The 15,000-nt window shown below is 35.4% G+C and overlaps 1 protein-coding gene, 1 long non-coding RNA gene and 1 pseudogene across 2 annotated transcripts in view; 2 read left to right on the top strand and 1 right to left on the bottom strand.

The window, feature by feature from the left end:
• LOC148716289 (uncharacterized) overlaps positions 1 to 1,217 on the top strand; it is a 2,238-nt pseudogene extending 1,021 nt beyond the window's left edge.
• Positions 1 to 15,000, top strand: part of LOC148716280 (uncharacterized) — a 279,731-nt gene that overhangs the window by 207,771 nt on the left and 56,960 nt on the right. The window lies entirely within an intron of this gene.
• Positions 6,297 to 9,023, bottom strand: LOC148716288 (uncharacterized). The gene is made up of 2 exons (XM_088744273.1): positions 7,331 to 9,023; positions 6,297 to 6,431 (listed from the first exon to the last, which is right to left on the bottom strand). Exons 1-2 carry the CDS (start codon positions 8,612 to 8,614, stop codon positions 6,426 to 6,428), a joined length of 1,290 nt encoding a protein of 429 aa, XP_088600399.1. The 5' UTR covers positions 8,615 to 9,023; the 3' UTR covers positions 6,297 to 6,425.

The raw sequence follows: 15,000 nt of genomic DNA, 5'->3' as shown, positions 1-15,000 counted from the left end.
CATCGATAATGTAAAACATGTATTTGTCTATTTACAGAGAAATAAAGACAATAATGATGAATTGAATCCATATGAATATGACACTTTCAACATTAACGCTGATCGTGGAAATGGTTCTCACCTTACAACTTGTCGTTTAGAATATGGCAATGGTGTATTTTATCCTGAAGTGGAATACGATAGCGAATCCAAAGTAAGAATATTCAATGATTTGATGAGTTATGCAATGCGTAAGAACGATTATAATTCAGGTACACAACTCAATCTAAGCAATTTCAATTCTCTTTTTGGAGTCATTTATTTCGATCTCACTTTTCAAACTGAAAAGGTTACAAGAGATCCCAAACAGCTTGTTTTCAGATACAAACTGAATGCACAAGCAGCTGTTGATAGTGTTTTTACAGTTAATGCTGTTGTACTCTATGAACAAGAAGTTATAATAAACAAAGTTGGAAATGAACTGTTGATTGTCTAAGACTACAATTGAATAGACTCCCCAGCTAAACGACCTGACACCATTAATTAAATATGTTTTATAATATGAATTGTATAACATATAATTATAATGGTACAGTTATTTGAAATCGATGTAAAACTATCACCAAATCAAAAAAAGAATTTGAGTAAAGCATATCATAACAAACACTCAATAACATTGAGATTATCCTCAAACTCATTAAGTGGAAATGATAGACTCTTAGTTCCAAAAACAGTTATGAACAGATTACAAAAAAGTAAACAAATGAAAAAAGGTATGGATATAAAATTATCAAAAACAAACATTAGAAACCAAATTGGAGGCAGCCTTTTAACATCAATACTCGCTATGGGAAAAAGTCTTTTGCCAACCATTGGAAAAACATTAGGTCTTTCTGCTTTGGCTGGATTGGCTTCAGAAGGTGCTTCTCAAGTTGTTAAATCAATTTCTGGATCAGGTTTTCTCATACCACAGAATAAAATAGATCAACTCATTAAATACAAACATTTATTAAGTGAAAAACAGAAAAAGGACATTCTCGATGCTTTACAAAGTGGACAAGGTGTTTATATCATACCAACAGAGACTCAACATGGAGGAGCTATTGGGACTATCCTTGCTTCAATTGGTATTCCATTAGCTATTGACTTTGTTAAGAATTTATTTTCTGGTGGATCAGCTCCTAGATTAGGCCCACCACCTCCATTTATTGGTAATTGGCCAAATGGTAGAACTTATGGCAGAGGTAAAAAAAAAAATACAAAATTCCATAAAATAATCCCTTTAACAAACTTTGATCTACTTGAATGGCGCAAATATCTGAAAATTCCAATCAACAATGTTCTAAGCAGAGATGAAAAGGTTCCTCACAATCACAAACAAGCACTTTTCATTTACAATCTCGAACCATCTTACATGTCAGGATCACATTGGGTAACAACTTTTGTTAAGGATAATGTCATCAATTACTTCGATTCATTTGGAATGCCACCGTTTCAAGAAATGGTTAATCATGCTAAAAAGACGAATATCACTTTATTACATCAAAACAATCAAATTCAAAACATTAAAACATCAACTTGTGGATACTTTTGTTTGTATTTCTTAAATGAGATGAACAAAGGTAAATCATATTTCGATCTTCTACAAGTGTTTGATATACATGACACTATGAAAAATGAAAGATTCATCGCAAAGTATTTTAATTTAATATAAGTTATTTATATATGAAGTCTTATTGTGTAAAACAGAAAAAAGTTACTGAATGTGTCCCAGGAAGTGAAAGATATGAACCAACAAAAAATGGTAGAATGATGTTGAAATGTATTTGTTCAGACTGTGGTAAAACTAAAACAAAGTTTGTGGGTGGATCATTGTTTGATGTAGGAAACAGTCATTCAATAGGTGAAATGGTTTTCAAAGGATTGGCCAACAGTGGTGCTTATCTTGCCCGAAAAGGTGCTGCAAAAACTATCAAATCAGATTATGCCAAGAGTAAAATCAAACAAACAGCCAACAAATATCTCGATCAAGCTCTTGACAGTTTCACCAATGATCTGAGTAAAAAGATAAGTGGAGGAAACATTGATTATTCGCAATGGTTTCCAATGGAAATGTATTCACCACAAGGTGTTCATGATCCAACTAATCCACTTTACCAAGGAGGCACTCTTGATATTCATAAACTCATCGGTAAATTACCTAAACCAAAAAGTGGTTGGACTCTTCCAGGTCATAAATACACAGGACCTTATAACGATCTTAACAAACAAGTCAAATATAATCCCACAACCGGTGAAATATTAGAAATATATGATAAACCCACTGGAAAGACTGATGCAATTGCTATGCAGCATGATGTTGATTACAGTGTTTGTAAGGGTGATAAAAAATGCAAAAATATAGCTGATCGTAAAATGGTTAAAGCATTAGACGCAGTACCATGGAATGAGCGTCAATGGGGTCATTGGCTAGCTAGAAATGTCATCAATACAAAAACAGAAATTAGGTCTTGGTGTGAGACAAAAAAACGTGAAAAGCCGTCGAGTGAAATAAATTGGCAAGTCAAATTAGCAAATGAATTACACAAACCCATCAAACGTAAATTCACTCGGCGGCGTATAATTGTAAACCACATCAATGAAATATGGACAGCAGATTTGGTTGAAATGCAGAAATTCAGTAAATGGAACAAAGGCTATCGATATCTTCTCATGGTTATTGATGTATTCAGTAAATACGGTTGGATTGAACCTTTGAAAGACAAGAAGGGTGAATCAATCACTGCAGCGTTTAAAAGAATATTCAAAGAAGGAAGAAAACCAAAGTTCCTATGGACTGACAAGGGCAAAGAATTTTATAATAAACATGTTGAAGAATTGTTAGATAAAAATAGTGTTAAATTGTATTCAACCGAAAATGAAGAGAAATCGTCTGTTGCCGAACGATGGAATAGAACGATTAAAAACAAGATGTGGAAACAGTTTACTATCCAAGGCAATACTCAATATCTCGACATTTTACCGAAAATTCTAAGTCAGTACAATAACACCAAACATAAATCAATAAAAATGACACCAACAGAAGCGTCTAATAAAAAGAACGAAGGAATAGTTTATTTTAATCTCTATGGTGATGACAATATCTTAACATCATCAAAACAACGTATACCAAAATATGAAATCGGTGATAAGGTTCGAATATCAAAGTATAAAAGACAAGTATTCGATAAAGGCTACACTCCAAATTGGACAGAAGAGATATTTATTATCGACAAGATACAGTACACGAATCCAATCACTTATCGATTGCGAGATTTGAACAACGAAGAAATCAAAGGAAGCTTCTATGAACCTGAATTATTGAAAGCCAAACAAGAAATATTTCGAATCGATAAAGTAATAAAGAGAGATTATAAAAATAAACGAGCTTTGGTTAAATGGAAGGGATATAATAATGATTTCAACAGTTGGGTTTCTTTCAAGGATTTACAAGCTATCTAGGTTGCGTGCAATTTTCAGACATTTTTTCAACAGTCAAGTCTGGTTACTATGGTTGCAAGTCTGGTTTTCTAATCCACACATTGTGTACACAATTGTGTAATTTTACAATGAAAAAGTGGTTACAAATCCATCTATTGTTGTATTGTTCAACGACCAATCAGAGTTTACACATTTTTTTCCACATTTGTGTACCACATTTGTTTACCACATTTGTGTAATTTTTTTTATTGATCTAAAGAAAATGTGGATTAGTAATGGCTTAGTACAACACAAACAATATCACATGATGGCTTTGATTCATGACCTTGATTGAACTTGGTTAAATATATATAAGGTGTTCAAGTGGAAAGTTTAGCAAAATTTGAGTTAAGATGCCTTATACTATCAAGCAGGTTGATCAGCGTTACGAAAACGTTTGCAACAATATCAAAGATTGCAGAGAATATACTATAACACACTTAAAGAGTCATGTTGAACTGAATGTTGAAACTTTTTATCATTGTCTTCCAAACATGAACTTGGAAGAGGTAGAGACAGAACTTGAAACAATTGAGGAGGTTGTGCGACAATGCCGAGTAGCCCTCAAGAATGAAAATTCCCGGCGTTCATTACGTAAAAAGATTATAGAGATGACTGATAAGAATACCATGAAAATGAAACGCAAGCAGGAATTCGTTTTGAAGACTCGTGCGAAACGGTTGCAGCAATCTTCTTCATACGCCATACAAGCTCCACAAGCTCCACCACAAGCTCCACAAGCTTCATTAGATTCAGAAGATTCATTAGATTCACAACCTTCATTAAACTCACAAGAAATACATTGGACAGAACTAGATTGATATAAAGTCATCGACTACATAAGGAATATATATGGTAACTTGTGTAAAATAGTACCAGGGTTGGGTGAGTTACAAGACAATGCTTATAAATGATCTGATGCTTATAGAAAAGGACATACTTTAGGTCAACCAGATATACTTTTACTGTGCAGCCATAAGGACTATAATGGATTCGCAATTGAACTAAAGTCACCAACAAATCAGTACATAGTAAGTGATAATCAAAAAGAAATGTTAGAATCGTTGAGAGTTCTTAATTATAAAACGATGGTCTCATCTAATTATGATGATATTATAACTGAACTAGCATTATTCTTCCAAGATGTACGATTGAACTGTAATATGTGCTGCCAGAAGCTCAAAACTCAAGAAACATTGGAGACCCACAAGAGAATCATACATCGGATTGAAATTTAAGATAATTATGTTTCAAAACGTGGTAATCAATAAAATCAATTATTTGGTTGAAATCATTGCTTACAATGTAATTATCTTTGTCCTCAACTCTCTTTCTGAATTGTACCTGTTCAGGTCTCATTTCAATCTTTTTACCCGGTCTCTTTAATTCACAATAAATGACCTTTTCATTATGAATAATGATGATAAGATCAGTGATTCCTTTATGATACACCTTTTGCATCTTTTTATTACGAATTAGAAACTCCCCGAAAGTATGAACAATGAGAACATGTGGGTTATTCTCATAATGTTTAAAAACAGACATCATAAGATCGTATTCAGACATTATACTATATCATTATACTAAATTGTAATGCCCGTATGCGTAACTATTGATACCATCCTTGAGAATATATCGTTTATCATCAAAGCAACTTAATGATATTTTATTTAATTCATAACTACAGATTTCATGTTCGTTACTACGGATGGTTTTCATCTTGTGATGCATTTGTTTTGAATTGAATAAAACATCTTTGTAATTTTCATGTTTGATGTCTTTTTTAATCACGTTCTTCTTAACACCTTTCGCTGTACGACTGCCTTGATTATTATTCTTAATGTAACTATATATCTTCGATCTCAGACCAATAAATTCAACCACTGGAACTCCGGCAGCTTCATCTTTCATTTTACCAATCACTTTCTTGTTCTTTTTGTAAAAGTATGGAGAGTTTTCAGGATAATCACTGTTATCAAACATATGTCTATCCTTCTGGAAGTCTTTGTATACATCGTCCGCTTCAATTTCATAAGTCAGTGAATCAGTGTCTGTAAATAATAACTTTGCTTTATTTCCATATTTTTGTTTGATGTAAACATAATGGAAATTATACATCAAAGTCTTTGAAAGATCAAGAATACATATACCAATATAAGCTGGTCTGTTTAAAGTTAATGTTTCTTTGATTTTGTGTACAGCAACCAGATTCTCATTGAATATTTTACTTGACACAAATGTTGGTCTAGATGCTAATTTCAACAACTTATTCTTGTCAGTGATGAGTCTTACATCAACACGCTTTCTAAGATTTTCCATCGTCTTTCCAAATACAGAATTATTCATTAATTTGAAAAAGTCTTTCTCGAAAGCATTCTTAGCTTGAGTTCTCTTTTGTGTATTAAAGTCGATGTATTGTTTTAACCAGGGTGACTGATTAAATTCAAGCGCTCTATGGATAGTTTTTAATTTCATTCCAAGATCGAGATATAACTGAAGATTTCGGTAATGCAGAACGTATTTCTCTTTGTTTGACAATGTTGGAATCAATTTTGATACAAGACCTGTTGATATGTTAAATTTCTCAGCGATTTGTTTACTGTATGGTGACATGTCTGGTGTGACTTTAATCTTTTCTGGTGCTAATGGATAATCATTATGCAAATCATGTAACTCTTTTGGGTATTCAAGATCAACTTCTAGTATCAATCCCTTTTTACTTTTTTCTTTATATGAATCAAGGTTGAGTTTATCAATCTTCTTCCATTTGAATCCACCAGTCGGAAGGTATTGTGACATAGCCCAACCGTACAGATTATTTGCGTCAAGGTACATAATATACTTTGATGGTTCATTTTCATTCTAATCGTTCATGTATTGGTTGTTTGCTTTTCCATATCGATTCGCAATATAACTTGTACCACCTCTCATTCCTTTTTCAATAAACTGAAACATATCAATATCAGTCATTAATTCAAGTTTTATATTAGTCATTTTCAACATAGCGTCCCAAGATAGTCCAGGGCTTGTGAAATAGTGACAAGGGTCGAGTTTATAATATTGTTGACAAGTTTGTCTGAAGTTTTCAAACACATCAGCCAACAATAATGTCAGATTTGAGGTATAAATCATGATAATCACCCATTGTTTTTAACTTGAATTTTTTCCATACATTTTGAGCATGTTTGTAATCATCATCTGAGATATGTTCATTATTCAGTATGCTGTAAAATTCATCTTTTATTGGTAATTCTGTCTCATCGAATTTATCAAAGCTATCCATGTAATCATAAGGGTAAACACCTTTTCTAGTCATGAGCTCGAATTTGTTTTTCTTAAATTGTTCTGAGGTATATTTGAAAGCTTCTTTAGGTAGATTGTTGACTAGTTTATCAAGACTAGAACTCATGAACTGAAAACTGTCGATGAAAGTGAGATTATTTCCAAGCATGAAAGCCATATACTTTTCCATGTTATTTGGAATTACGTTAATGTTCATTTCACATTCTTCTCCTTTCTTGTTTGTATATCTGTTGTTCTTAACAATCTCTCCAATTTCTTGCATAATGAAATGTGAATCGTAACCTCTCAGATTATGAAATATCACAGGTATTTTATCACTGATCCGAAAATTCAAATTACAGTCTTGATGAGCTGAGCCTCTGAATTTTCCAGTGATGTGACAATGATCTCTCACTCTAATATCTTCATTGGTATACTTCTGTTCACAAATATGGCATGTATCAGCGTTTTGAAATTGTTTTTCATCTTCTTCAGTCATTTTAAGCGGTTTGTCAAATTTGGATTTGATAATCTTTTTACAATATCTTACCTCTTCAAGCATGTGTTCCATGAATTTATAAACAGCTTTCTCACCATGATATATTTGAATAGGTTTCGTATACTTGTCATCGTAAGTGCAAACAACTTTGTAGCCATATCCACAGTCAGTATGTTTTTGATAAGCTTCAGTGAAAGATTTTACATCAGTTTGTTGACAACCTTGAACTTTTTCTGTTATTGCTTCAAAGTCAGCGTAGATTACAAATGGAAGTGGTAGTTGCTTATGATGATTATTGAATTTTAATATGTTGTGGTCTTTAGTCCGCATCTTAACAGCTTGAACTCCATTGATTAGGAGACAATTAGCTTTGTGGTCAGTTAAAACTCTTTCAGAACTAAAACACTGTAAACAATACATACAGAAGTGCTTTCTCGCTTTATGTTTAGTTTGGCTATACATAAACCTATTAAAATCTTTAATTAGTATGTAATGTGAATTCTTATTTTCTTCTGTCATTAATAAAAGATTCATATGATTTTTATTCGTTTCCTTACTGATGTATATTGGGTATTTTTCTTTATTCTCATAGCCAAATACGTTGACGTTGATTTTATTTTGTTTTTCAATCTTGTTGATTTGATTAATAGTCACCGGAAATTCAATTCCTGTGTAATCTAATTTCTCAACAAAAGCTCTGTCAACTTTTTTGATCCTCTCAGGATACTTCTCTTGTGGATTTAAGTGTCTTATATGGCACCAGCGGAAACATTCATTATCTGTATTTTTCAGATTGATCAAACCTTTCATATGATGTCTAAGTTCTGATGGAAGCTCAATGTAAGATGAACCTTTGGTTGGATTATATTTCACAATATTTATGTAGTGATTATCAACTGATTGAATCCGCCAACCAGATCCTTCAGAAATCCATTGTGCGATTTGTAATGTTATATGTTCTTCGGTTAATTTTAAAGAGTCTACTATTTCTGTTCCATTTATTATTGTTTGGGGTTTGCTATTAAAGTATGCCGTTTTTGTTTGAACTTCATCACCAATATGTTTCTCAAAGGTAATTTTCATCGTCTCTGTGAATTTGAAACCTTTCATTTTGCCTAATACCTTTTTAAGATATTTACCAACAGCTAATCTTGTGCTTTGCATTTGAAGTAATGGATCTTTATCATTTTTTATGTTTATTTCATCTGATTTAGTATATCCTTTCAAAGCCTTATTTGTCTCATTGATTGTTGTTCTTGGTAGAGGAACAGGCTTTTTTGTTCTTGGTAGAGGAATAGGTGGTTTGATAATGTTTTCTTCATAATCTTGAGCCATCTGTTTCACATTTTAGAACTGTGGAGCGAATTTAAATTTACGCTTCAATGTTTTGGGTTGATATTTTGGAACAGGTCTTAAATTCATGATTATATCAACTAGTTGATCTTTTGTCAGATTCTGTAATTCGTTTCTATTCATGTCTATATATGGGTTAGATAATTTTTGTTTCATTTGATTTTGTGTATTCAATATTTCCAAAGTTTCCTTCATATTTTGTGGACGTGAATTTTCTTTAAGTGTATTTTGATTTTCTGTATTCAATATTTCCAAAGTTTCCTTCATATTTTGTGAACGTGAATTTTCTTTAAGTGTATTTTGATTTTCTGTTTTGTTTAGAGTTTCCATGATTTCCTTCATATTTTGTTAACGTGAGTTTTCTTTAAGTGTTTTTTTATCAAACTTGTGAATAATCAGGGTTGATGGTAATACAAAACAGTTTGATAGAGCTTAATTTTTCACTATTTTTGGTTTTATAGAGGGTGAAAATCAAGTCGTCCTGAGCCTATCGAAAATGAATCGCTGCGAATCGGTTGAAGAATGATATAAATTGCTTTGGTAAAGCTTGATTTTTTACCATTTTTGGTGTTTTGGTCTGAGAGCCCCAAGTCCTATACTACTATCCAAGACTAACATGCCTTCTTTCGTATCACCAAACCATTCTTTAATCTTATCGTCATCAGGCACTCCCTCGGAAAATACCTTGCTTTTTCGTGTCATCGAAATTCGGTTACCACGAGCCGTAGAAATACCAAATGCGTTTCGGGGGTACCGAAAAGACTTCCTGGTTTTTCTAACAATAAGCATTTTAGAAACGTCATTTCACCGCAACTGGTAGGGCCTACTATTAAGAGATTGGCCGGGCATTTAATGGAAAACCCCTCTTCTAAACAGGATGTTGCCATGTCTCTCTCACACACAGAAATGACACTTGTACTTGTCATCAAATTTATTTTATTAACCCTCGAATCATGTCCTCTAACATACTTCCTACGATATGATCCTTTTGCATGTAATCGGAACTTGTAAAATAACTTAAAAACTCATCCATGCTCTGACCTCGAGCTTTACACATCAAATAGACCATGGCATAATCGCCGCAACTGGCCGTTTTAATTGATTGTAAGATGCGATCGTTTTTACGAACGTATTTCCATCGGTTTAACCATACAAGAAACGGTGCCAGATATTGGTAGGTGTGTAAATCTAATCCGTAACTATCTAAAAGTTCACAAGAATCATCGTAAGTCCACACGGCTATCCAATGCTCTCCTGGTTTATGACCGGGATGCGTATTCACGATGTAAGCTTGGGTGATCCTCGAAGCGGTGTGGAAGGTAATTCATCGCAGGCAAAGGCTCCGACATAGTAGCGTTTCAGGATGGGATCACGTTCCCCCCAAGTATTTAATTGATCAGTAGATAACCTTACAAACTCCATTGTCTAAACTAATTCACATCCATGCTGACACCTCCTTTAAACCCATCGATTTCTACCATGCTTTCGTATTCGCTGTAAATCACAATGGTTCTATTTGCCGTTTGAGCTGCACATTTCAAATGAATGTTGATAAATCCTGCTTCTTTGGGAAGTAAGATGGGATCGTCGTGTCTTCCGTTAGCCACGTTGGACCAGGCAAACAGGGTACAATTCTTTCCGTGCCCCCAATTAGAAGCACGAGCCATGTTACCCCCTTTTCTAAACAGACATCCTGTGGCTTCCAGAAACCTGTGATATCCCATCATATTTCTGTACCCATTCCCTGTGTTCAATTGCATCGTTTCGTAAGGGTATTCTTCACCATTCCAAATCTGTTTGACCCATTCTACTCCAAATTGCCCAAAGGCAAAAGGGTCTTTGTTGTATTGCCCATTAAAGGCTGTGGCAGCTAGGATTCCCATCACAATTCTCTGAGGAATTTTTCCGTTAAAGGGATTGATGATTTCTTTGTATGTAGCTGCATTATCGAGGGGAAACTGTCGCATTTCTGTGCGAATGACGGGGTATTTGGCTGGAGTTTTGGTAATGATACTCATGGCATTATCGTAGACAGAGGGGTTGAGTGACACTAAGCAGACGTAAAAGTTGAGACTGATATCGTCTACATGCTGTCTCACTTGTTCGGCACCGGGGCTGGCTTCTCCATTAAAGTATAACGCCACAGGATTGAGATAAAATTTCAAATCTCTCTCTGTCCTGGGCACTAGCCATTTTCCTTGATGAAATATATCCACAAAGGGAACCATCCTCAGTAATCTATGCTTTCCTCCCGCATAATAATTTCTAGCCTCTGCTTTCTGGGTCAAGATGCTGGCTTGATGGTTGGCGGATAACGCGCCATGTGCACCATCGTCAGACTTGACATTTGTCACTGAGTAGGTTTCAGAGGAATCGATATCATTTCTCCAGCCGGCTGGGGCTAAAATGGTTTCCCATCTTCTCGGTCAAAATTCAATAGGGTTTGTATGTAGGCTTTCAGGTGATACATGTCTACTTGCTCGGTGATAAGCGTACCATTGAGTTTCACGTTGATTTGTTTAAACAGGGAGTGTGCAATGTTATTGCAGGGGGCTAAGAGGTTACCAGTGGCATCTGCCCTAGACGTGAGATTTCCATTGGCTGTGGTTTTAAAAGCCAAATCTAATTCCACAAAACTTCTGCACCAATCAATAAACTCTGTCTGTTTAGGAACCTAGATTTGTATGGGTGTAATGCTGGAAGTCTGTGGGGATACTTTCATAAAACGCGATTTCACCGTAGAAAGATCTACAGGTAGCACGAGAAACAAATTCAAACTCGGGTTCTGTTCTGCGCCTTTGATGGACATGTTGATGCTTCAACGTCTCCTGCATTTCTGAACTCTGCGACGCCTCTGCAATTTCTTTATACGTACAAACCCTCCTCGCTGTTTCCTTCTTCTTTTATACTGTTTTAAGATGGTCTTCACTACATCACCAGGGGTCGAGGATCCCACACCTATATGCCCACTTCCTTCTCTGGCTTCTCCCCAGTATACCATCCTTTAATCGTCAAAAATATCGTTGAGTTTCCTAGTCACTCTTCTCTGTACTTCGTGCTTGACGGCTCTTTTTACTCCTCTCTTCACCCCTCTAGGAAATTCTGACAAAGATCGTTGCGTGAACGTTCTTTTAAGGCTTCTCCCCGTTCCCTTTGCCACATCTTTGACCATGTCTTTAATTCCTGCTCCTACTTGTGTACCCCAACTTCCGAAGGAAGGAGGGGGGTGTGATGGCCATCGATGCAACGACCCCCCTTTCTGGTCTCCGGGGACGTAGACTTGCAATCTCAGTAACGATCCACTTCTCATGATGTCACCAATTACTTTAAATCTTTTTTGTAAATCCAACTGTTATATTTACTAGGGTATCCTTTCCACTTGACAAATAATTTATCTTTGGCCCGTTTTAATACTTTCTCCACTTGAAAAAACGTCGCGGCATCCAGGTAAACTTTTTGTAAATCCAACGAATAAAAACTCCCTTGCAAGGGTGTTTTGTCTAATTCTCGCACTTTGTAAGTCGTCACTTGGCCTGGTACGACTTTACAAATTTCAAATACTTCCTCTGTCCAACCGGGTAAATAACTCTTTTTAAATGGACGAAATTTCTTATTCAGCCTTACTTTATCTCCCACTTTAAATACCGGTTTCTTGTCTGTCTTTAATTCTCCGTACAACGATTCCCACACTTGTTCTAGATTCTTTTCAGACACTTTCATGGGGGCCGTGTGTATGCTGCGATGATAGGACCGATTATATCGCGAGAGTAATTTGGGTAAGACATCGGTATATTTTAGCGTGTTAGCCGCCGTGAAATAGCGATACAGCTTCGTTTTTAAGGTACGAATGAATCTTTCGGCAATACTCGCTTTAGCATCTCCGTGCGTAGAAAAATGATGGATTCCTTGACAAGTGAGCCATGTTTGAAAGGTCTTGTTATAAAATTTCTTTACCAGCATCCGTTTGTAATTTCTGAGGTATCCTTCCCTGTGTCACAATTTTCCTACACGGTTCGGTGACTTCTTTCCCCGTTTTCTTTTTAAGGGGTACTGCCCACGCATGTTTAGAAAACGCATCGACCACGACCAAAATGTAACGATTCCCTTTATTCTCTTTGGCAATGGTCTGTACTTCGATAAAATCGGCTACCCATTGTTCGTCGATATCAAAGACTATCACGGGTGCAAACTCTCCTCGGCGACGACGCGGTTTGCGTAGGGTATAGGCTAAATTCTTTTCCAATTCTTTTTTGGCTTGTGAAAGGGAGATGACGAGGTTTGGTGAAAAATTTGCTGGCATATATGTACTTGTTATGTTGTCTAAATTTTAACTCTTTTTTTTTTTTTGTTTAAACGGTGTATCCAGGTACAGTTTGATGTATTCATCTTCTCTTGAACTTCTATGGAAGGTAGACTCTCTGTAAGATATACCACTCGTCTGTTGGGATGAAATCTGACTTGCTTCATCTTGACCCAGCAAATGATTGTAATGACTCCTATCTACTCTTATACACTCAAGGCCATGATTGACACCTGTCATTTTTTCTGATTGACATACCTAAACTCTCATGATATCCAGATGATTGGTATTCATGGCATTGAGTGTTTGTCTTGGGCATTTTATTCTGTAATAACACTTGAGAAGTATCAAAGTCATCCATACTTTGGTGACGTAATACGTCATCCAATACTTGCAAAGGTACTGAGAGTAAAGCCGGCAATAGATTCTATAGGAATATTTCCCGCGATACCATCTCATGAATAACATCAGGTGAAAGAGTCTTTCATTTAGGGAAAATCTTGCTGGTCTCACTACGTAGGTGAACAAGGTAAGTTCGCATCCATGAGGAACCCAATCGTAAGGAACACGTCTACGATCTGAATCGTAGACGAGATTCTCTATTCTCCGACATAAGGAGACTACAGAGTAATGCAGGTGAAGTAGTTTTGACCACAGAGACATAGTTTACCCCCGATGCAGTTTACAAACAAATGACAGAGACTTGGTTCACATCACACACTTTTATTTACCTATTCCTAACATACTCGAACATTTCTGGATCGTGTTTAAGACAATCATACAATTCTAGATCGTATTTAATACTATCTAATTCGTATTCAGTGACATTTAATCTAGACGACACTTTCTTAAACTTTTCAAAGCCGATCAACTTGGCTATTTCAAAAATGTCCTCCTCGGTGAGTTCTTCCAGCTTAGTGGCATTTCCCATGGCGCGAGCTATTTGGAGTCCTTCTTGAAAATCTATGAAATAAATTGATCTTCTATTACTTCTAAACCGAATAACACTGCTGCTTCTAATAATGACAACATTCCAACAAATAAATGTTTTCCTACTTTTACTCTTATGGTGATCAAATCTTCAGTGTCGTCAGAGTCTAAAGAAAAAAATTTAACACGTGAGAATAAAGTAGTTTCTCTCTTTGGGATAATATCGCCACCACTGAAACAATTTACAATAATTGTTTCTACAGCAAAGATAGAATTGATGGAAATTTTTCTCTGACTTGGACATGGCCAATGTAGGAGTCTCGCCACAATCGCATTTCATCGATGCAATCCTTTCCAGGGTAAACCATTCGTTCTCTTGTTTGCAACAGCCATGGTAATCAATCAATCAATCAATCATTTTATTTAGTAATGCAGGTTGTAAGGAAGGGGGCAGCCATAAGGCTGATGTGGACCTACAACGAACTAATAAAATGTAAAACTAAAATAATTCATAAAGTCACCCTATGGTATTTAAATATTCAATACGATCATTGTAATAAAATTCATTAGCAAACAAGTCACGAATTAATGCAAAAGTTTACATGCAATGTAAAAAAACTTAAAAATATACAAAATCTCTGTTTTTCATAGCAATCATAGGCGCTTCAAAAGAGAAGCTATTTATGTTCTGTGAGAGCTTACGTAAAATATTTTTAAAACTGTCTTTTTGAATGTGCACATTAAAATTTGCCAGCCTAGCAATAAAATTCCAGATTACAGGTCCTCTGTATTGTGCTGATTCCTTTCCCACTTTGTAGTTCACTCTAGGGATTTCAACCTGTAACCCTCCTGTACGTGAGGGTCTGTTGCGTAACTTCAAATTAAAAGGGGCATATAAGATTTTATCATTTAAAACATCGTGCATCAGAAGAAGGAGTCTTCTTTTATATATGTAAGAAATTGGCAACCAATTTAACTCTTCAAGACTTTTATCCTGGTGGATAACTCGTGCAGCTCTTGCATGTATAGGGTTTAAGGATTCCATAATAGAATAATTGCAGTTTCCCCACACCACAATACCATACGATACCACAGGTACAATAGATTTAAAGTAAATTTCCTCCAGCGCTTTCACAGG

The sequence above is a fragment of the Stylophora pistillata genome, chromosome 14, assembly GCF_964205215.1.
Source record: "Stylophora pistillata chromosome 14, jaStyPist1.2, whole genome shotgun sequence".
Classification (NCBI taxonomy): Eukaryota; Metazoa; Cnidaria; class Anthozoa; order Scleractinia; family Pocilloporidae; genus Stylophora; species Stylophora pistillata.
Note: the sequence above shows the minus strand (reverse complement) of the source record. Positions and strands in the feature narration are given on the sequence as shown.

Excerpts from the sequence above, each read along its gene's own strand:
- LOC148716288 (XM_088744273.1), bottom strand. The coding sequence starts at position 8,614 with ATGGCTCAAGATTATGAAGAAAACATTATCAAACCACCTATTCCTCTA.